This window comes from Melozone crissalis, unplaced genomic scaffold (genome assembly GCF_028551555.1).
Source record: "Melozone crissalis strain CALT ecotype California unplaced genomic scaffold, PUWL_Pcris_2 ptg000016l_1, whole genome shotgun sequence".
Classification (NCBI taxonomy): domain Eukaryota; kingdom Metazoa; phylum Chordata; class Aves; order Passeriformes; family Passerellidae; genus Melozone; species Melozone crissalis.
This window is the reverse complement of record NW_026535794.1, coordinates 46,593,426-46,615,518: the sequence shown is the minus strand read 5'-3', so window position 1 is coordinate 46,615,518 and position 22,093 is coordinate 46,593,426. Positions and strand designations below refer to the sequence as shown.

Sequence of the window (22,093 nt, the reverse complement as noted above, 5' to 3'; positions counted from 1 at the left end):
TAGTGACGCTGATAATACAGGTGGCTGGTAATACAGGTCAGCAGCTCCACGTGAGTGCTGCTGCTGGGCTCAGCAGCACTGCAGGACACACTCTGCAGTTCAGGCTCCTGTCCAGAGGCCCCAGGGTTGGAGTTCTCACCCATGCCCACAGCTGGAGGCTTTGGCTCAGCCAGTGCCCAATGGGATGCTGGATCAGCACACCCAGAACTGGCAGGGACCAAATTCCTGGTGCTGGAGGAATGAGACTGACAGCAGCTGAGTGAGTCATACTTGTAAAATGATCCTGAAAGGTGCCCTGGAAAAACCCCATTTAAACAGATGAAGGAAGCTGAGTCCCTGGAGTTGCTCAGCTACTTTTTATTGCTGCAGACGCTGCTGGCAGCCTCCTTTGCTGGGAGACCTGTCCAAAGTGGTTGAGCTCAAAGTGTACCTTGGCAGGGGCCCAAACCACAGGGTTCATGTTCACAATGGCACCTCAGTGCGCCTTCAGACAACCCAAAGGCCCCCTAGATCCTTTTGCCTCCACAATGGTCACAGACACCTTTTTCCACTGCCCTTTGAGTTTGGTCCCTGCTGCTAGAAAGTATTTTAGAATGGCAACACCTCAGAAAAGTTCACCTGCAGCAGTGGGGTTTGTGCATGAGGGTGAGTGAAAAGAGAGTGGCTGTTTCACCCTGTCATACACATACAGAGCATGTAGAGGGAAAGCATTATTCCAGGAGGGTCAGACTTGAGTGTTGTCAAGTGTGCACCAGGGTGGGGACTTGCAGGGTGATAGGACTGCTTCAAGGCCACTTTTGGAACTAGGGAGTGTGCTAGGTTGGTTGAGGTGAGCACCAGGGCACAGTGGTAGGATGTCTGAGGATTCTGTTTATTCTTACCCTAAAAGCATTGACAGTCTCTAAACCCAGTCCTAATTGTGTGGGAACCCCTCTTCTGCGCAATCAAATTCAAGCTGGTGCCTCATGCACATGAATGCCACTCGGTAGGAAGGGAGCACTGTGGGGAAGGAGTGTCCCATTTCCAAAACCCAACTTCAGCCCCAATGTTATTTCCTCACAGCTTCAAGTTGGCATGTGAGTCACTAAAAATCCCTCAGCTCACATCCTTCCCAGAAATGCCAGTCAAAACCCAAGCAGCTATTCACCCAAAGTACCAATTTTATAGTTCTGTGTGTGTCTATAATCTATTTACCAGCATTCCTATTTCAGTATGTGCCTGTTAATAAGATTAGTAATTAAAAAGCTTGATAGGAATTGGCAAGCACAGCTCCTCCGCCTTTCCCTCCCCTCTGAGCCGGGCTGGCGTGGAGTGTGAGGCACGGTTGGCAGAGTACCTGAGGGAGTGAAGGCAGGAGGCTCTGCTGCAACCTCTGCCTGCAAGAAAGTAATGGAGAAATCCAGACCCCTATGGGACAATCCCCTGCAGTTTGTTTTCGCCTGCATTTCCTATGCTGTGGGGCTGGGAAATGTGTGGAGGTTTCCATACTTGTGTCAGATGTACGGAGGAGGTAAGTGGGGTTTGCATTTTCTTGCTTCCCTCGAGGAGCAGTGGGGCAAGCTTGAAGTGCAAAAATGTGTTGTCCATGTTCATGCTCTTCAGCAAGGTCCAGGGCAGAGAGGAGGTCTGGCTTTGTGTTGTTGTGCAATCTGTTTTGTTGTGGCTTTATTTTATGTATTCTTTAGCATTAGATTTTTACCTGACAGCTGCTGACAGCAGTATGGTGGCATTGTTTCCTGTAAGTGCAATGGAACAGTGGAGAGGTCCATGTTTTCTAAAAATACTGAGGTAGAGTGAGAGATACAGATCCACATAGTATTCATTGATTATATTTTTGCCCCACTAAATCACTTTGAAGGTGTCGGAAACTGGTTCATGTTCTTGTACATTCACCTATGGGGACTTGGAAAATATTGAGAAGGGGAGATGATGATACTGATTTAACTTAAAGATCAGCTGTATTATTTCAAGTACCTGTCATTAATATCTAGTCTTTTATACGAAGCCTTACTTTAGGAAATGATAACTTGACTGCAAATCTGTGTTAAAGTTGGCTGAAATGCCTTAATCAACAGGAGTTTCATAGCTAAAGCCTCCCAGGAACCTTTGGAAATAAGGAATAAATTGATTTGTCTTCCAAAAATAAATAAACCAACCAAAAAGACCTCAAAATCCTCTTTGAAAATTTATCCTCCTCCTGGGTCCAAACTGAAGGAAGATGATATTTGTGGCATATATGAGACACAGTTGTTCTTCCTTAGAAATGAAAAGTCAGTTAATTAGATTAATTAAAGACCATTATTAATAATCTCCTCTAGTATACAGCTACCACAGTTTTGAAGAATCTTTAGAAACAGGCTCTCTATAAGACAACTATGTTTTTTTACTGCTTCATACTTCATCCTTTGACATGACTGGGGACCCATCTCAAATCTTGCATTAAGGGACATGATGAGCATCTGCTTTATCTGCTTCTGGTCTCCTTCTGCCTTTTCTTCCTTTCAGGAAGAAACACTGAGATGTGAAACAGCTTTTTGCTTTTATGCTTATTTTGTTGGCTTACTTCTGAATGCACTTGTGGTGGTAGCAGTTGGTTCATGCTGCTGTTTGAAAAGCCATCTCAGGGATGAGACTGCATCAGAGCCATCCTGTGGGATCAGGTCAGAAAAATCCAGATAATATGGTGGGTGAAGTATCAGTAGAATATAGATGCTTCAGTGGCTGAAGCTTTTTTAGACAGTTCAGATAGCAGAAATGATAGATATGCTGTAATTTTGCATGTATTCCCCACCACATGCTTTAAGGTAAAGACTTCATATCTGACACTGAACTCTAGCACAAAGTTTAAAATGTGTTCCTGTTTGCAATCAAACTGCACATGATCAGTTCTCTAGTTCCTATCATGGCAGACATCCTGAAGGACAGCAAAACTCTGACTTTTTGGGGGCTGTGTGTCATTCTTTTAACCAGCCAGCTGTATTGTGGTGAAAATTCTCTGAAAGGTGGTGAAAATTCTCTGAAATGTAACCAAAACTGGAACATTTGGTTAACCTGAATAGAAGCTTAAATAAGCTTCCGTGCTCATTGCAAGGGCTTTGGACTACATTATCTTTAAAAGGTGACTTCCAACTCAAACTATTCTATTATACATCCAAGAATTTTCTAAAAAGCATGTTTTATAAGAACATTTTTCCATTATTTTTCACTATATTTTCCATTGTTTTTCTCTTTACCACTTATATTTATGTGGGGAAAGGCAGCTCTTTCAACTGTGAAATTAAAACTCCTGACAGGAGGTTTTGCTTTTTTTAATTGTTTTATCCACTGCCCTCTTAAAGAGGATTCTGTGGCTTTCCAGGGGTTCACAAAACCCACGCATACAGGACATCATTTCAGGAACTTAAAAGCTGGAAATGTCAGGCTCTGGGATTAATTAGGGGGGTGCCAGCTTGTTTGGCATCTTCCTTGCAGTAAAGCAGGGAGCCAGTGCCTGTCCTGCCCAGCAGGGCAATAGAGCCTTATCACGGACGATGCTGAGCATTTGTAACCTGAGTATTTGCAGACTTTGTAACCTGTCATTCTGTTCATCAGCAGTTTCCCTTCTTCTCCTCCTTCTCCTCGCTTTCCTGCTGGGAGCATGACCTGAGCATGAACATTCACACCTCGTAGATGCAGCTCCTCTTAGGGACCTAAGCGGGCCGGGCCAGGCTCCGCCGAGGCTGGGCCGGGTCTGCAGCGGGACTGGTGCTCAGGCCTGGGCGAGGAAGCCCCCGAGCACCAGGCAGGAGCCTGAGCAGGGCCGAGGGTGCCGCTGGCCAAGCCCAGGGCCTTGAGCAGAGCCAGGGCACACTCTGCAGTGATGTCCTCCTCCATGGTCCTCCCTTTCACCAGCTACAGGGATCTGGCCTGGGGCTGGTTTGTGCAGACAGCTGGAACCGGAGGGAGCAACACCCGGTGTCAGTTGAGTAGAGCTGGTTCCCAGCTGACAAGGAGCTGGTTTATCGGCTGCCCAGAGTCACTTGTGTGAGCCCTTCTGGTTCTCCTCTTTGGGAAGAGCAGCACTAGGAGCAAGGTCTGCGTGCAAACAGGATGCAGAGCAAGGGGCAGGGGCTTAGCACCGGCACCCCCAGCTGCGGGGGGACACTGGGGTGAAGAACAAGCCTGAAGGCATTTCTCCTCCTTGCCAGTTGGCACAGTCAATGCCAAACATGTGGCAGCGCTGCTGGGAGGGCGGAAAACCTAGTGCTGATTCCCCTGTGGGAGATGGCAGAGCTGCCTCAGTGGCTGCTGGGCAGCTCGCAGCCCACCGGCACAGAGCGGCTGCGGGAGCTCTTAAACCTCCGACGGCTCCCTCGCGGCAGAGGAAGTTATCTAACAGACTAACAAAGGGGTTGTTAATAACAAGGGAGCTGGGAGGTGGGAAATTAATTCCCAGAATAAAACGGATTATTGCTCTGTGTTTATTTCCAGGTCTTTGCCTCAGTCGCTCATGGAGTTCATTCCTCCACAGCGCTGCACAGAGCCCATTGCGAGGAATGTTAATGCCACAGATTAAATCCTAAATAAGAGATATTTACGTAAATATTTTGGCTTGCTGTAAAAAGGGAAGCAGGGAAGCCTTCACAAAAATCCAGCTTTTGACTCAGTCAGCAGCTCTTTCTGAAGTGAGCCCCAGGTTGAATACAAGGATTTTCTTTTTTTCTGGCAGAAATTGAAGCCAAAGCACATCCTGATTGCCAGACAAGAAGGTTCTTTTCCTTTCCTTGCTGTCAACTGTCTCACTCTTGCTGTTCCTCTTCCACAGGAACATCTCTGTGGCTCTCCATGTGCAGAGAAGCAGGGATGAGCAGTCCCATGCAGGAGACCCAATGTCTGTGTCAAAGGGTCTGCTCCCAGGCTGGGAGGAAAGGCCCTGGGGGAAAAGCCTTCATTCATTTGCTGGTGCTTGTGGGCTCAGGATGGGAATTTGGGAGCTTTTTTGTTTGGTTTTTTGATTGTTTGCTTTTTATTTTTAAGCAAGGCCAGACTTCAATATGTCACTCAAAACTCTCTGCTTGACACAGACATTGCTGTTAGCTTTTCTTTGAGCACTTTGGCTGTGCAGCAGAGCACCCCACACTGAAGTAAATCTTTCCCTCGTCCTCTTTGTCTCATTATGGGTTACAAGGTTTGGCAGGTGGCTGGTTACCCTTTAACAGCCCCAGCCCCCAGCATTGCTCAAACCGCCCGGATGCATCTGGGCAGCGCTGCCGCACAGCAGGGCCGACCAACACAGTTTAACAGCAGAAACCCCAGCCCTGCCAAGTCCCTGCGGAAAATTCCCTGTGCCCAGGCAGTCAGTGCCCACCAGCCTCTGAGAGACTGCCTGAAACCTCTGTGAGATGTCCTTCAGGATTGGGCCATGCCCTCAGTACTACAGGTACCTGTTCAGGACCAGGACCGGGTCAGCCAGCCCCTGGGACACTGAGAGCATGGCTTCAACACAAACAGGGCAAAGTGATGTTTATCTTGCTGCTGATTTGCTGAAGGCTGGCTGTTGGGTTTGTTCTCCCAGGAGGCTTTTTGATCCCATACCTCATCATGCTGATTGCCGAGGGGATGCCCCTGCTGTACTTGGAGCTGGCCGTGGGGCAGCGCATGCGGCAGGGCAGCATCGGCGCCTGGAAAATTATAAGTCCCTACCTCTGTGGTGTTGGTATGTTCTCAGTTCCCATCTTTGTTTTCCAGCATGCAGGGAACCTGGGTGATTTTATATTGGAGAGCTTTGTCTTTCAGAAAAAAGCCAGGCGGGAGCTCAGGTTTTACTGGGTCTCACGAGGCTGAGCAAAGCCAGACACTTCATGGCATGCATTTAGCCAGTCCCTTGTTGGGCACTGGGGCTTGCTGTATTGGGTCTGGATTCAGAGGTGTGAATCCCCCTGCCCTCAGGCTGACTGCCAAAATCATGTTGTGGAGGCCAGTGCTAAACCCAGCCCTCAGGGCTGCCTACAGTGGGCTTTGACCCCAAGAGCACCTTCCCCATAAGCTCAACATGAGTGATAAAATGGTGCCTTAATTTCCTACTGTTCCACTCTGCTATTTACCAATGTCCACTCTTGGCTACATTTTTATATTATTAAATGACCCTGAAAACCCAAGCCATCATCAATTTGCATAAGCACACTTGTTTTTTTAATGATACATTGAATATTCATTCCCCATAGCCCAGAGTATCATATCCAGGTCAGGATAGTCCTGGTGGGAGGAGGAGGCAGTGACTGCAGTGGCAGGGACATGCCCTGTGCACGTGGCTGTGCAGGGACAAAGCCTGTCCCGTGTCAGCCATCGCGGTGCTGCTCCTGCATCCCACAGATGTTGTGGAGCCCTGGGCATGTTGGGGTTTTCTGCTGACCAAGTGTCTCCCTCCATACCCACAGGAGTTGCCAGTGTTGTCGTCTCCTTCTTCCTCTCCATGTACTACAATGTGATAAATGCCTGGGCCTTCTGGTACCTCTTCCACTCCTTCCAGGTGTGTGGGTTCCCAGCAGCCCAGCTTGGCCCTGCTGTGGCTGTGGAGGGTCACAGTGGCTTTTCCTTGGTGCTGGATGTTGCCTGGCACCATTGTCAGCTGGGAATGGGGAGGTGGAGGGGTGTCAAAAGCTTCAGAAACCCAGGGCTTTGCTGTAGGGAAAAGTCAGGCAGTGATGTCCTCCTCCATGGTCCTCCCAGAGCCATTGGCCATGGTTTTCTCCTCACCATGGAATTCAGGTCAAGGCCAAGCTTGTGACACCTTGGTCACATGTGCCTTGGTGCCAGGGTGTCCTGCATCCTGGGATGGGCCTGTCTGATGTCAGGGGAGAAGTTTGGTCCCACAGTAGAGGCTTGGAGAGTGTCACCTCCAGGGGAGAGGGTTAAAGAGGCTCAGTCCTTGGGGAGAGAATCAGTCTGGTCACCCCCAAGGAAGAGGGACAGAGCTGATCTGTCCTTGGGTAGGGGGTTCAGAAAGGGTCATTCCCAGGGGAGAGGATCAGAAAGCATCAGTCCTTGGGCAAGGGTCATTGCCAAAAGAGATCATCCCCAGGGGAGAGGGTCATCCCCAGCCCCGGCAGCCCCTGCAGAAAGAAGCAAGCCCGGGCAGAAAGCCGTCCTTGCCATCATCATCCTCCGTGTTCCCCTCTGGCACCTCGGCTCTCCCTGCCGTGCCCTCACTCCATGCCCTTCCCGCCAGGACCCGCTGCCATGGGCCACCTGCCCCCTCAACAGCAACCGCACGGGCTACGAGGAGGAGTGTGAGAAGACTTCATCCACGCAGTACTTCTGGTACCGGCAGACCCTGAACATCTCCCCGTCGCTGGAGGCCAGCGGCAGCGTGCAGTGGGAGCAGGCGCTGTGCCTGACGCTGGCCTGGCTCGTGGTTTACCTCTGCATCCTCCGCGGCACCGCCTCCACCGGCAAGGTGAGAGAGAGCGGGCACAGCCCTGCCGAGCCCGGCACAGCCCTGCCCAACCCGGGCACAGCCCTGCCGAGCCCGGCACAGCACTGCCGAGCCCGGCACAGCCCTGCCCAACCCGAGCACAGCCCTGCCGAGCCCTGCCGAGCCCCGGGCACAGCCCTGCCGAGCGCTGATGGGCAGCGGGGAATGGCTGCTGCTCCTTGGGGTCACGGTATCTCCCCTGCAGCACCGAGCCCTGCTGCCCTGCCAAGGATCAGCTGAAGCAGGATCCACCAAATCTCTGAGTGATGCTGGAAAAGTAACCCAGGGAAGTTCTTTAAACACAGTCAGCTCTCTCTCATGGCCACTTGGCAGGCTGCTGGCCATGAGGAAAGCTGTCTGCCCCAACAGAGCCGTGTCAGGAGACGTCTATTCCTTGGTCTTTGCAAGAAAAACAAGACATCCACTGGGCGTTTTTTGCTTGCTTTTTATTCACAGCAGAAGTTATGAAGGAGTGGGAAGAAAAACCCCAATGTCCTGAGCCTGCACTAAGCAGCAAGCTGAGGGCTGTAATCCCCAAATCGTCTTAGCCAAATACAGAAAGCCAAGAGACTGTAAACTAGGAATAACCTCTTAAACTTGCTGCAACTGATTCAATTAAATTTTGATTCAATTTGATTAAATTCAAGTTTGATTTTGACCTTTTATGAACTCTGTTTGCCTTCCTTGTAGAGCAAACATTGATGATGATGATGATGATGATGATGATGATGATGATGATGACCTTTGCCTAATGAGTTTTTGATAGATGGTTGTGAACTGGTGTTATGCCACCAAATTATGTGGAACTGACTTTGTGAATGCGGCAAATATTTTAGATTTTTGTTTGATTTCCGGTCTAAGAGAAGACACTTGGAATAGTAGCACAGGTCTTCAGGATTATGAAAAACTTGTTTCCCTAAAATGTAAATATAAAGTTAGATTTGTCTGATAATATTTCTTAAAAATTAATACAGGATAACAATCACATTAATGGGAAGTGAGACTGACATAGCAGATTAGCTTTGTCTTACATATTCTTTAGACCAAGGTCTTTACCCTCTTTCCCCAGGTGGTCTATGTGACAGCCTCTTTGCCATACTGTGTTCTCATCATATACCTCATCAGAGGATTAACACTTCATGGAGCTGTGAATGGGCTCATCTACATGTTCACACCAAAGGTACAGAAAAACTGTATTGAATTCTTCAGGAAATGTTATCAGCTACTGGGCGTGTAAGTTTTTAAAAGGTCTTGGTCATCCTTTTTTTAATACTGAATTTTTGCTGCAGTAACATAGGTCTGGCAGCTGGGAACCTCAGCTGGGAATGGCTGGAGGCTGCCATGGTGCCCATAAGCTGCTTGCTTTTTCCTGCAGAAAAGGCCTCCCCATTGGGATAACCTACTGCTTCCAGCCAGAGCAGTGACCCTGCCCAAAACCACCCCTGGCCTGTAAGGAGTGCACAAAGGCCCCATCCCTGCAGCTGGAAGGGGCAGTGCTGGGCACTCCGTGGAACTTCATGGCTTTGCTCTCTCATCTGCCTTTGCAGCTGGAGCAGCTGTTGAACCCCAAGGCCTGGATCAGCGCTGCCACACAGATCTTCTTCTCTCTGGGCCTTGGCTTCGGCAGCCTCATTGCCTTTGCCAGCTACAATGAGCCCTCCAACAACTGCCAGCGACACGCCATCATCGTGTCCCTCATCAACAGCACCACCTCCATATTCGCCAGCATCGTCACCTTCTCCATCTACGGCTTCAAGGCCACCTTTAACTACGAGAGCTGCATCAACAAGTAAGAGCCCTCTGTGGCACTGGTTTTCACTGCACGCTGTTCTGGGGCAGCTGAGGGGGAGGTAAATAAACAACAGCACACAGCTCTGCCAGCACTGCCCCAAGAGCAGAGCTGATACTGCTCTAATAAAGCTAAAGGAGCTATTCAAAGCGATGAAGCCTGAGAGGAAAGGTCAGAGCGCTTTGCCTTTTGACACCTGGGCGCTGCTTCCAGGCACAGGCCTGGTCAAGAAGGTGAGTTTGCTTGCCAAGTCACAGAGGCATTTTCCCCTGTGTTCTTGTCCTGGTTCATACTCCAGGGAGTGTGGGGGAGCTGATTAATAAATGCAGTGATGCTCAGATCCCCTTTTTTAAGGCTAAGCCCTAAAGTTCCACGAGTTCAGCCTCCTTGGCTGTGATGCTCTGCGAGTGCCCAGCAGCCTGCAGGATTGTGTCCTGTAGCTGCAAGCTTGCGTGCAGTCCCTGGCACAGGGCCCACGACAGTTACACATTTACTCATATTTTTAGAGCTTTCAATCCATCTGTTGATCAGAGAGGAAACCAAGCTGCTAGTCCTTGCTTGTTGACAAAAGACTTTAAAGTCGGTGGGGTGTGGACGTGAGACTGCAGGGCAAAGGGGAAGAGACACCAGGCAGCACTGGCCAGTGCCCAAGATACCTGCCTGGGAGCAGCAGTGTGGGCACAGGAGCTGCTCCCTCCAAGGCACAAATGAGCACAAGGTTGCTGGTGCCCTGGCACTGTGCTGGAAGTGCCGCTCTCAGCCAGGGACACTGAAGCCCTGGGACCAGCAAAGCATTCTCTTGGGGCTGATGGAGAAAAGAGATGAGGAGCCCTGGGCCTGAAAGCCATTAAATTCCTGTAATCCTTCCCAGGGTGATCCTGCTGCTGCTGAATGCTTTTGACCTGGAGGAAGGCTCTTTAACAGCAGACAACCTCAGTGAGATGAAAGATTACCTCATGGCCACCTACCCACAGGAATATGCCCAATTAGCACCACAGATCAAAAACTGCAGCTTGGAAGCTGAGCTAGACACGGTGAGTTGCTGCTTTGTGGTGTCTCCTTTGCTCCTATTGAGCCCAGGAGCTGCCTGGCCTGGGCTGGGGATCATTTCTATGTCTCAGGATGGGGCAGGGGCTCACTTGGGTCATTAGCATCCAGTGTCCATGCAGTTGGGATAAACCAGTGAAGACCTCGGCTGCCTTTGCTGTGCAAAGCCACACCTGAGGTGTACACTGTCATGACACAGAGTCACACTCTTGTGTGTCCTTAATTGGGCTGAGGAGCTGCCTGCAACTCAATTTTCTCCCCTTGTCTCCATCAGGCTGTCCAGGGGACGGGACTGGCATTTATTGTCTATTCAGAGGCGATCAAAAACATGGAGGTGCCCCAGCTGTACTCTGTGCTCTACTTCTTCATGCTGCTGATGCTGGGCATTGGCAGCATGCTGGGGAACACGGCTGCCATCCTCACACCGCTGACCGACAGCAGGGCCATCGCCTCCCGCTTCCCCAAGGAGGTGATCTCGGGTAAGCGCCTGCCAGGCTGCTCACACGGGGAGCACCTGTGTGTGTGTGTGTGTGTGTTTGTGTGTGTGTGTGCATGTGTGTGTTTGTGTGTGCGCGTGTGTGTGTGTGTGTGTGCGTGTGTGTGCGTGTGTGTGTGTTTGTGTGTGTTTATGTGTGCGTGTGTGTGTGTGTGTGCGTGTGTGTGTGTGCGTGTGTGTGTGGGGATATGTGTGTGGGTGTGTGTGTGTTTGTGTGTGTGTACGTGTGTGTTTGTGTGTGCGTGTTTGTGTTTGTGTGTGTGTTTGTGTTTGTGTGTGCGCGTTTGTGCGCATGTGTGTGTGGGTATATGTGTGTTTGTGTGTGTGTGTGTGTGTTTGTGTGTGTGTACGTGTATGTGTTTGTGTGCATGTGTGTTTGTGTGTGTGTGTGTGTGTGTGTTTGTGTGTGTGTGTGTGTGTGTGTGTGTGTGTGCACAAGCTGTGGTCTCCACTGCCATTGAGGGAAGTGCCACTCCACTCTCTGACCTCGGGTGGAGCAGGGAATGGCAAATACGCTGCTGGAAGGGTTTGCCTGCCCTTGTGAAATCCGGCCCATCCTGTGCAGGCCTTTCCCTTGGGAGCTCCCAAAGCACCAGGGCAGTCGTGGCTGTGTATTCCCAGGCTTCCCAACACATCCCAGCTCCTTCAGATTCGTGTCTCCTGACTGGTGATGCTCAAAGGGAGGGTACAAATGGCAGCATAGTTGCAGTAAGCTAGTCAGTCACATCACCGGTATCCCAACTATGAACCACCTCAGTCATTGGTCAAAATAAATACATGCTCCTGTCTGGGCGTGGAAATAAGTTGTAAAAAACTTGTTTTAGTTGGATGCCCAGCAGCAACAGCAGGTGCTGCATGCACGTGTGACAAGGCTGTAGCTGAGACTTGGTTTTCTTGGCCATGTCTGGGATGATGTGCTGTGACTGTGCAGGTCTAAAGAGCAGCAGTTTAATGACAATCATGCATGCTAAGGGGCAGGTCTTATCCACAAGGAAAAGAAAATCCTTCTCCACAGAGAGCTGCTCAGGAGAAATCCCACCAGCTTGTTAGTCACAAGAAGTGTGACATTTTCCCTACACAAACTTCCAGGTGTAATGGCAGGATCCCTGTTTTATCCACACAGGTGTTGTGTGTTTTGTGAATTGTATAATTGGCCTGATCTTCACCACGGAGGCTGGAAATTACTGGTTTGACATCTTCAACGACTACGCAGCCACCCTGTCGCTGCTGCTCATCGTGCTGGTGGAAACCATCGCTGTGTGTTACATCTATGGCATAAGGAGGTACAGCTGGAGCCCTGCTTCCTTCATAGTCTGACAGCTGGGAGCAGCCACGGGCCAGGAATAAAAATACTGCCTTGGGATAAATATTTCTCCTGTGCTATAGGATCAGCAAGGGGATGGGGGTGTCCCCTGCCCTGCAGACCCCTTCTGGGGCCTTGGCTCAGGGCTCTGAGGGGCCAGGCTGGGCTGACACTATCTCTGCTGGCAGGGCAGTACTAAGGAATTGCACACACAGCTCCCTGCTCTTGTCTTTGGTCTTAGGAGCAACTTCTACCAAAATTCTGCTCCTCCCATGACAGGAATTTAACACAAGCACAAGAGTGCCAGTAAGTCTGGTTTCAAAGGTGATCACCTCGCACATTGTTTGTCTCCCAAGTCAATCCTTGTGGGTAAAAGGAAGCTCTGAAATCAGGAGAAGTTTTGAACAGCAGAGACATTTGAAAATAGCTGAAAGGAAAGATTCTAGCATTTGCTTTGTTAGTCTGCCAGCACAGAGGGTGTCCAGGCACATATGTGGGTATTTCCTCCCTGATGAGTTCAAAGCCTTTGAGTCAGGTCCAGGTGTCCTGTGAGATGTTAGGTACCATTCCCTGTGTCAGTGTTCCTCAAAGACAGTCAGGTAACAGCACTGGGAACACTCAGCTACACAAACCCAGCTGTTTTCTCCACAGCACTACAGCATCATTCCTTCTCTCTGTCAGCTGACACCAGTAACAGCCCAAGCTTATGCTTCAGGCAGAACTTTCTTGCTGTATCTATTTCTAGCTACTCTCTGCAACTTGGGATTCTCTTGGAAGCCTCACTGTCTTTGTTGACTTTCCCCTCACTGTGATTCTGGTGAGCCAGCTTTTCAGACAATAATTCTCTGCTCATTTGTGTTCAGCTGTACACTCCTTTCTCATCTGACATCCTCAATTCTGTAGGTGGCTTTTGAAGTAACTCAGAAGAAGGTATTCATCAAGTATCTGTAGCCAGTCTCAAAAATACGTGTTCAGTTTCCTTCACAAAAATGTTTGGTTTTCTTTTGAACAGATTTGAGAAAGATCTTTACACCATGATTGGACGCAAGCCAAACTGGTATTGGAAAATTATGTGGGCTTTTGTTAGTCCACTGCTTATTATAAGCCTATTTATTTTTTACATCACCGACTACATCCTCACAGGAACATTGCAATACCAAGCATGGGATGCCACACAGGTAAGAGGTTTGGGTCTGCACTTTTTTTCTGTTTTAGACCTTCCTTACTTCCTGCAAGGATAAAAGCTTCTAACTACACTCTTCCACAAAATGGCGTTCTGAAAGCGAGTAGCTGGAGTCAGGGCCATCCCTTAACTTTGTGGAAAGGAAAACCAGGGAATACTTGACTTAGTGATGATGCAACTGTTGATTCTGCAAAATCAACTAATTTCCCTCTATGATTCTTAATCAATCCTTTAAATTTCATTCATGTTGAAGACCCAAATATCATCTTTAAAAATACACTTAAAACCTCCCTACTTTTAAAGTGTATTTACTTTGAACAAAATTAGTGGAACTTAAAGAAAGCTGAGCTGCTGCCAGAATAGTTTTCATAATTTCCATATACATTTTTCTTCATGGCCAGGACACTTTCTTAAGAATACTGGACTGTACATTTATCACAGAGCAATTACTAATGGATAAGCAATCACTGGTTTCGTAACATTTTGTGGAAATGTTTCCATCATGCAGGAACAAAGCACATAATTGTTTTCATGTCATGGCCAATTTAGGACTCACGGCAGGCCCGGCCTGTTGACTGGGTGTCAGCATGAGCCCACAGGCTCCAGGAGAGGAACAGAGCCCTGGCAGAGGTCAGGGTCCAGCCACCTCATTAAGAAACACAAATCAAGCCAAAATCTGCTCTTTTCCAAAGCTTGCAGAAGTTTCCCCCAATCCTGCTGTCAGCAGCTCCGTTCCCGTCAGTTTTCAGTGCGTGTGGTTGACAGAGAACACCGAGGGCAGCTGTGGGCTGCCAGACTGCAAATGCTTCTCAGAGGTTCTGCTTAGGACACAGCTCTGCTCCTGGCCCGACTCTGGGACAGCTCCCACAGATCCAACTCTGCTTTTCTCCCTTGCAGGGGCAGCTGGTGACCAAGGACTACCCAGGCTATGCCCTGGCGGTGATCGGGCTGCTGGTGGCATCATCCACCATGTGCATCCCCCTGGGAGCACTAGTGACTTTTGTAAGGAAGAGACTGAAGAGGGAACGAGTCGCAACTGTCGCATGAGAGCTGACAGCTGGATTTGGGAAGACCCTACCCCCGTCACCAGTGACTGGGCACTTCTGGAAGACAGCAGCAACCATTATTTGTAGCAGCTACTTATAGAGTTGAGAATGGTGGGTGCTATATTGACCAAAAAGTGCTCTTGGGAAGTTCCACAATGGTTTGGGGAAGAAAAGCTTCTGTAACAAGATGAAGCTTAAAAGTGGCCTCTGTAAGAGGTGAGGAGAAGAGCAGCTCACAAAATGCCAGCTAGCACAAATTACCCAGCACACCAGCCCATTACACAACATTAGCTGATTCTTTTCCACTGTTGCAGCACTGCCTGTGTGGAAACATGAACAACCAAGCATGTCCCTGCACCTATTTACCAGCAAATGCCCCCAAACCATTCAAGACACTTAAGCATACTCATTGTTTGAAATGACACCTGTATTTCATAAACAGGTGAAACTGCTTGTCTGGCAATGAGATGTGACAATTGCTTTCCTACACAGGAATAATCAGCAGGATGGCACTGGGAGATAAATGTGGCCAATGTGGCTTCTTTTATACTTGTGTCCAGCAAAGCAGTGAATAAATATATTTATATTTGCATATATCTATATATATGCACACATATGTGTGAGCTGCACAAGTTCTCCCACCTCCAGAAGTAAGCTTCCAATTCCAGCATGCAATGTGTGGGGTGCTGTACTTTGTATTTCATAGGGATGTATTTTAAGTACACTGGAAAATATCTGTGATAAAGCTGCTTTACGAGCCCCACCCAAACAACAGTATGCCATATAATTAGCTTTGACAAAGTTCATATCCAGGTATTCTTTAATCATCAGATGTAACAATCCAGCTGTTCCACGGACCTGGTTAATTTCCCTGTGCAAATGTTTTATAAAGAAAGCAACATTGTTTAAATTGCAAGCTTCATGTAATAGAAAACATTAAAATTATATCTACGAACTTTCGAAAAGGTTGCTCTGAAGAACAGTATTAGAGAGACACTCACGGGACAGGGGTTCTTAATACAGCATCTTAGCTATGGAACCATTAGAGGATGGCAAGTGCCTTAGAAAAGAGGGATTCATTTCAAACACTGTGAAAGCACAACACAAGTCTCTGGTTCTGGGGCAAAAAGAGGAAATGTACAGCCCCCAGGGGTGGGCAAAATCTCCACAGTGACAAGCAAGAGGTGCGTAGTCTGCGACAGCCCTGCCTCCTTCCCCAGGCTTTGCTAACAAAGGAAAGACACCTTTTCACATTTCCGTTTATTAAAAATGGATACCATAAACAAGACCTGTACAAAATAAACCTGAAATTGCCTAGAATATGGTAATTGCCCAGAAATTGCCCAGAATATGATGAGAAGTTATCGTCTTGGGCCTCCTCTTCCTCTTCCACGACCTCGGCCTCTGCCACGGCCTCTTCCACGGCCCCTTCCAGCAACTTGGCAGGCAAAAGAAAAAGAGAACATAAAGTGAGACCGAGGAAAACTTTCTTTCTGATTAAAACATTCTGTACTGAGCATAATCACCACACTGCTTCCCTGTGATAAGACATTACATTAGGTATTAAGTCTGGTAATGGTCAGTAAGTTTTAGGTAATATTTTCATCTTTTGTGTTAGTTCTTCCAGTATACACTTTCCACAGACTACTGTCTGTCCTTGGATTCACTGCAGAAAACAAGGACATAAAATAGTTGGCTGCTCCCAAATGACTGGGTAATCTGACAGGAAACCAGGATTCATTCTTTTTCTATATATATAGAGTCTAGTTTTTTTTAGAGAGAAATGCAAATTTTGACAAACTGTGAGATTCCCAAACCCATCCTGTCTCAGGCACCATGTGGAAGCTCAGCGTTTTGAAAGGATCCCAGCATCCACCAGCTCCTACTGGTCTCAGTGATGCCTCTGCCAATTGCAGGTATGATTCTAAGGCAGAGGTCTTGACTGTGTGCTCCCAGTTTTAATTACTGCTATTTAATTGTAAAGGGAAGACAGAATCATAGGACAGTGCAGGCCACAAGCAATTCCTGAATGTCATAAGATCCACAAGGTGATAACGTGCCTTTGCATCTGTCTCACAAAGAAATGTGACCCACCAGGTTGCAAGGACACTCTGCAAACTTTAGATTATTGGTTCATTTAAAATGTGCTTCTGAGTGCAGGGCTCACAAAGATACTGAAAACTGCAGCAGCAGTGGCTCTCTAAGAGACTCCCACTGGCATCCACATTCAAGGAGCAGGCTGTGACAATTATTATGGGATGTAGGTTAGAAATTCAGGAGAGACAGACGGAGCAGAGACACAGGACAGGTTTGACTTAAGCAAGGTGTCATTATATTGCTGGTATACACTGACCCTGTATAGATAGACAGATAGATAGATAGATATAGAATAGACCCTGTATAGATAGATGTAGAATCCATGGAAGCATCAGCCCCAGCTGGAGGATGACAGCATCAGCAGGCAGCTGTGCTCACCGAGTGCCAGCACACTTGGGCACAAGGGACACGTGGCACACACAGCCCAGCCAGTATCCTGCCCTTTCCTGAGCACTTGCTAGGGACAGAATCAAGGGTGTTACACTGCTGCAGACCAAGGGCATTCATGGATTAAGGCAAAGCACAGCACAGCTTTGGTCTGAGAGCGCTTCCATGCACTGGGGATGCAGGGAGCATCAAATGAGGTAACTGGAGCTATCAGGGCTGCTTCCCAAAGCTGACACCAAGTAGGGATGTTGTTGTTCACATCACAACGTGAGGTTCAGGAAAAAGCAATCCAACCACACTCATTTCTCTGTGTGGTCAGATTGTTTTAATGAACTGGAGAGGAGCAAAGCCCCTCTGGGAGCTTTATCCTTATTCCCCACCAAAGCAGCAGCTGCAGTGCTCACAGGCTGCTGCACAGCTGAGGTTCTTCACCAATGCAGAACTCCCTGCACGCCCACATACTTCAACACTAATTACAGGAGAAATGGTACAACATGATTCTAGAGCACAATTAGCTTTCACTTACAGCTCACTGTTTTTAAAACACACAGATTAACCGGTGGGCAAAATATATACTGCTGCTGATTTCCTGGGGTTTACTGGAGACTCATCTTCAGTAGTGTGGATTACACTTGAGTTACAGTCTATACTCTTAGGCTTCCAAAGAGAAAGATTTTTATTCAGCAGCACTTTGAAAAAAAAAGTTCCAGGAAGAGCTGAGACTAGGACACTACTGGGAGCCAAAGCTGGAGATGTGCTCACTGGAATACAGCCTTGATTCCCTCAGGTTCTCAAGTCTATCAAATTCACAGATACCAAATTTCAGTGAACCACTCAACACCATCTGAGGTCCTGCACTTATTATCTATGTGAAGCTCCCCATACAAACTGAGGAAACACAGACACCTGAAGAAGAGGAAGTAAATCTCTTTGGGTGCCAACTGTGAGACTCAGTTAGGTTAAGACTTACTCAAGCTGATAAACATTTACATGTTGAAAAACAGAACAGCCATAACACAACTTCATGTGCATGAAGCTGTGCAGATGCCAAGGAGGTGGGCAAGGCAGACTGAGCCAGTGCCATGTCCAGCCCTCAGGGATGAAGGAATTCAGCGCCAAATGCAGACACTGACAGACTCCTATCAGACACCTTCAGACACACAGCACTAAAATGCACACAAAGGCAGAACAAACACAGACCAGGAAAGCGCAAACTCACCTGCTTCTCTTTTCTTGGATTTGACTTTTGGCTCAACATCCACTAGCAAAGTATCAAGAGGCAAACTGTCAGGCAGAATGAAGTAGCGGATGTTGTTCCCTCGAATACTCAGGGTCTCCAGCTGTACGGGCTCTCTGTTCTTCAGAGTCATTTTCACTGCTTTCAGGTGTGTGTTCATACTCACATCCACTCCTGAAACAACACAAGCCTCACGTCAGGGACAAGGTCTCTTGCTGCCTGTTTTGAAGTGCACACATGAAATGAGATTTATCCTGTTCATCAACACCTGCTTCTACCACTCATTAATTACTTCAGCCTGTCACAGAATGGAACTACATCTCTTTTCTCTCTTGAATTATCCAGTTACCATGAGAGGCCTTTAGCTCCTCATGGTTAGAGATCTTTATCCAGGTCCTGGTAATAGCTGCTTTGTAAATGGTTAAAGCAACTCCTCTGAACAACAAATAAACTACTGCTTATTACAGAAGGCTAACACTAATCTTTAGTCATTTAAAAAGAAGAAAAACAACCCTTGGAGAAGAAAAAATAACCTGGGTAAATTCCTTTTTCTGTAAATCTTAGGAAAATCCAACCACAAAAGCAACATTTACCTCCTGACAAAATACAATCAACACCAGAGTGAATTCTCTGTTAAAGTACATAAAATACCCCACTGCAAGGAACAACCACTGTGGTTACAAACTCCGAGAACAGCCAGTACACAGGAATTGTATGGAATCAGCACTGTGTACACTATGCTGTGTAATGCACAATTCCAAACTGGAAAAAACATCTCAGCTGGATGCATGTACTGCGTAACAGCTGTGAGGAGCAATTAAAAAAACCCAGAAGGTTCTGTTTTGCATAGAGCTTAAGTGGGATCTGATCTCCACCTATGAAGATCCAAATGACAGTGATTTTATTTTTCTGTCTGTCCCCCTCCCTCTGGATTTTACAAGCTCCACCTGACCCAGTCCCTTGGCTGCTGTGAGGGGCATTACACAAAACCTGTCCCCTCATCCCAGCCCTGCCCTGGGGCTGGGAGGAACAGGACATTGTGCAATGTTTTTGCAGATTCTTACCAGAAAATGAGAGAGGCTTTGCTCAACAATTAAGCGTGAAAGAGCAGCGAGGTCAGGAGCCCAGCAGTGTTTGCTTCCCATCTGCTGGGTTCAGCAGAGCGTGCTGCAATCGGGCACCAAGGTGGCTCCCTCAGCTCCTAATCAAAGCTGATGGACCTGGCTGCAAAATAATGCCAGTTTTGAACTCTGCCAAATCCCCACGGATTGCTGCTGGCCAAAACAGCACCTCAACAATCCTCTGGAATAAAACTCAAACTTAACAAGAGTTGTATGTTGGTGGTTTTTTTTTTGTTGTTGTTTTTTTTTGGTTTTTTTTTTGGTTTTTTTTTTCCCCCCCAAGAGTGCTGGGGCAGAAGAGCTTCTGAAAGCCACATGGGGGTGAGTTCAGCGAGGGAGATGCAGCAGCTTCCTCAGCTCAGCCCTGAGGGTTTGCCTCATTAAACACACCGCGCCCCACCCACTCTACCTAAATTAAGTACAGCTCACGGGAACACTCAGAGCAACGTCCCTCACTGAGGTTATTAAAGAAAACAAAATGGCTTGCACATGTTTTAATACCTGAGAACCACTTAATGAGACCTGCGGAATTCCCTGCAACGTCCAGCTCAGTGATATAAGGAAGCACCAGGTAATCAGGAGCCCCCAGGAAGGCACAGGACAGAGCTCTGGCAGCAGGGGGGGAGCAGATTCTCTCGGCCAGGATTCCTCTTTGCTCTATATCCCACACCCAGCTCTGCGTTCTCCAACCCGCCTCTCACACAATCAAACATATGCAAATACGCACTTCCATCTAGACTTGCCTTAACAAAATCGTGCTCAACAGGAATAATTATTTTTAGTCTGCATGCACAATTTAACCAATTAAAGCCCACATCAGCTGGAACAGGTTGCCCAGAGAAGCTGTGGATACCCCATCCCTGGCAGTGTTCCAGGCCAGGCTGGATGGGCCTTTGAGCAACCTGGTCTACTGGAGGGTACCCCTGTGCACGACAGAGGGTTAGAACAGGATAATCTTTAATGTCCCTTCCAACCCAACCATTCTGTGACTCTGTGACCGTGCTACTAAAATGACAAGAGACTACCGAGCAAAGTTTGGAAGAGTTTGTTTCCCTCCTCCCCCCGAGCCTGTCAGCAGGCAAAGCTGCAGCGGGGCGCAGAGGCTCCCAGCGCTACAGCGCATTTACAGCTCCCAGCAGAACCGCTAAAACAAATCTCTGAGCACGGATGGACTCACCCACTGCTGCACATCAAAGACAATCCGTGACTCACGAAATTCCCAATTTCGTGGTTCCCTGTGGAGAGCCGGCTGGTCACAGCTCCCGACTTTTCCCAGCAACCCCCGACAATTTCCAGACACTTTTGCAACACAAACACGCCTCGCACTTGCACATGAAACTATGAATTGAATTACAAAGCCCATCTCCTGCATTTCCCTGTGCCGGTCCCCGCAAGAGGGAGCACAGGACAAAAAACTCATTCAAGCTGCGAATGCCAATTGTCTACCGAAAAGCAACCGGGAGTATTTTGCTGCATCCTCCCATCCTTCCGTACCTGTGATCGTTCCATGCACCTGCGTCCCATTCTTCAGCTCAATGGTCACAGTCTCATGGCTCAGCTTCATTAGAAACCTGGGAATTAAAAACGCATTTAAGAAAAGCCCAGCCCGTTCACTTGCACACAAAGCGGTACGTGTCGGACAGGCGGCACCCAGCAGCGCCGCATCCCGAGCTCCCCCGGACGGCGCTCACGGATCCTGCCGGGGATGTTCAGTGGCACACTCCACGTCCTGCCCAGCCACCGGCGCTGGGACGCTTCCGTGACACAGTGCCAGATCCAGCATCCACTTCCAGGCCAAACGGCCATCATTGTACGGAGAAGGAACCATTTTAAAAATCGTTACAACCGCGGGAAGGCAACGCCAACCCAACTCCGGAGGGTTTCCCTCCAAAAAGCGGGCCGGGGGCTTTGCTGAGCGACCCGCGCAGGCCCCGGCTCACAGCGCGGTCCCCGCCCGGCCTGGCCCATCCCGGGCCGCTCCCGCTCCCGCCCGCGGTCAAGGAAGAGCGCGGGGTGGCCCTGAGGGCGCGGGCTCGCCCGGCGCGGGCAATCCGCCTCCATCCATCCCCATCCGCGCCCACCCGCTCACCTGACGAGCTTCATGGCGGCGGGCGGGCGTCCCCGAGCGCGGAGCGGCGGCGGGCGGGGAGCCCCGGGCGAGCGGAGCCCCTGGCACGGTGGGGCGGAGGCGCCTCTCGGTCAGGCCGCGCCGGGCCGCGCGCGCCAGGACGCTGCCGGGACAGCGCCCCCCAGCGGGCGGGCGGACCCGCGGCGAGCGCCGGCAGCGGCCGGAGCGGCCCGTGGGGGAGAGGGCGGGGAAATGTGAGAGGGGATGGAAAAGAGGGATGGGGGAAAAAGGAGATGGGAATAAAGTGAGGGGACTTGGTCTATGAAAGCCTGGCTGTTCGTAAGGTTTTACATCTACCAGCTCGCCTTCCTTAATGAAAAATAAATGTTAGAAAAAAAAAAAAACCAAACAAACCTACTTTGTTTTAAACCTGCTTTGAGCTTTAAAAATAGGAAAAAACTCAAGGCCTAGAACCTGTAAAGCACTAATTTATTGTGAAAAAAGTTACAGCTTCAGGATCCAGAACTTTAATAGCAAGACTTTTCTGTGCGCATGTCAGTCTCTTCTCCCAGCAAAGGTAAAAGGGAAAGGAGGAAGACACCTTGAATTTTCACCTATTGGTATGGTCAATAAGAGGCTGAAGTGCCCTTGTGAGGAAAGGGGCAAAGAGCCACCGGCCCTGAGCAGAGGTGACACTGGGGATGCAGCACCGGAGCACTCCAGGCACAGGAGCTCCAGACAGACCCAGCCATGGCTGAGAGGAGCAGAAATCTCACAGTGCAGGCTGAGACCAGGCTCTGCCCGAGATCAGCACTGTTTGAGTGATGATCCCTGCAACGAGCACACACAAAACTGAAGCAGCCTTC

At 48.8% G+C, this 22,093-nt stretch overlaps 2 protein-coding genes across 3 annotated transcripts; one reads left to right on the top strand and one right to left on the bottom strand.

Moving 5' to 3' along the window:
• The first annotated feature begins 1,386 nt into the window (after nt 1–1,386).
• Nucleotides 1,387–14,402, top strand: SLC6A20 (solute carrier family 6 member 20). Its single transcript, XM_054274146.1, has 11 exons — nt 1,387–1,510; nt 5,555–5,695; nt 6,417–6,508; nt 7,208–7,435; nt 8,523–8,633; nt 9,001–9,242; nt 10,114–10,276; nt 10,564–10,768; nt 11,909–12,068; nt 13,101–13,266; nt 14,169–14,402. Exons 1-11 carry the CDS (start codon nt 1,390–1,392, stop codon nt 14,316–14,318), a joined length of 1,779 nt encoding a protein of 592 aa, XP_054130121.1. The 5' UTR covers nt 1,387–1,389; the 3' UTR covers nt 14,319–14,402.
• A 1,160-nt stretch (nt 14,403–15,562) lies between these two features.
• Nucleotides 15,563–21,340, bottom strand: SNRPD1 (small nuclear ribonucleoprotein D1 polypeptide). 2 transcript variants are annotated; one of them, XM_054274149.1, is made up of 4 exons: nt 21,249–21,340; nt 20,654–20,730; nt 18,021–18,212; nt 15,563–15,755 (listed from the first exon to the last, which is right to left on the bottom strand). In XM_054274149.1, the coding sequence occupies exons 1-4, from the start codon at nt 21,260–21,262 to the stop codon at nt 15,679–15,681; spliced, it is 360 nt and encodes a 119-aa protein (XP_054130124.1). In that variant the 5' UTR covers nt 21,263–21,340; the 3' UTR covers nt 15,563–15,678. The 2 variants fall into 2 exon arrangements, with proteins under 2 accessions (XP_054130124.1, XP_054130123.1); XM_054274148.1 differs by lacking the exon at nt 21,249–21,340 and adding an exon at nt 20,851–21,051.
• Between the last annotated feature and the right edge of the window lie 753 nt (nt 21,341–22,093).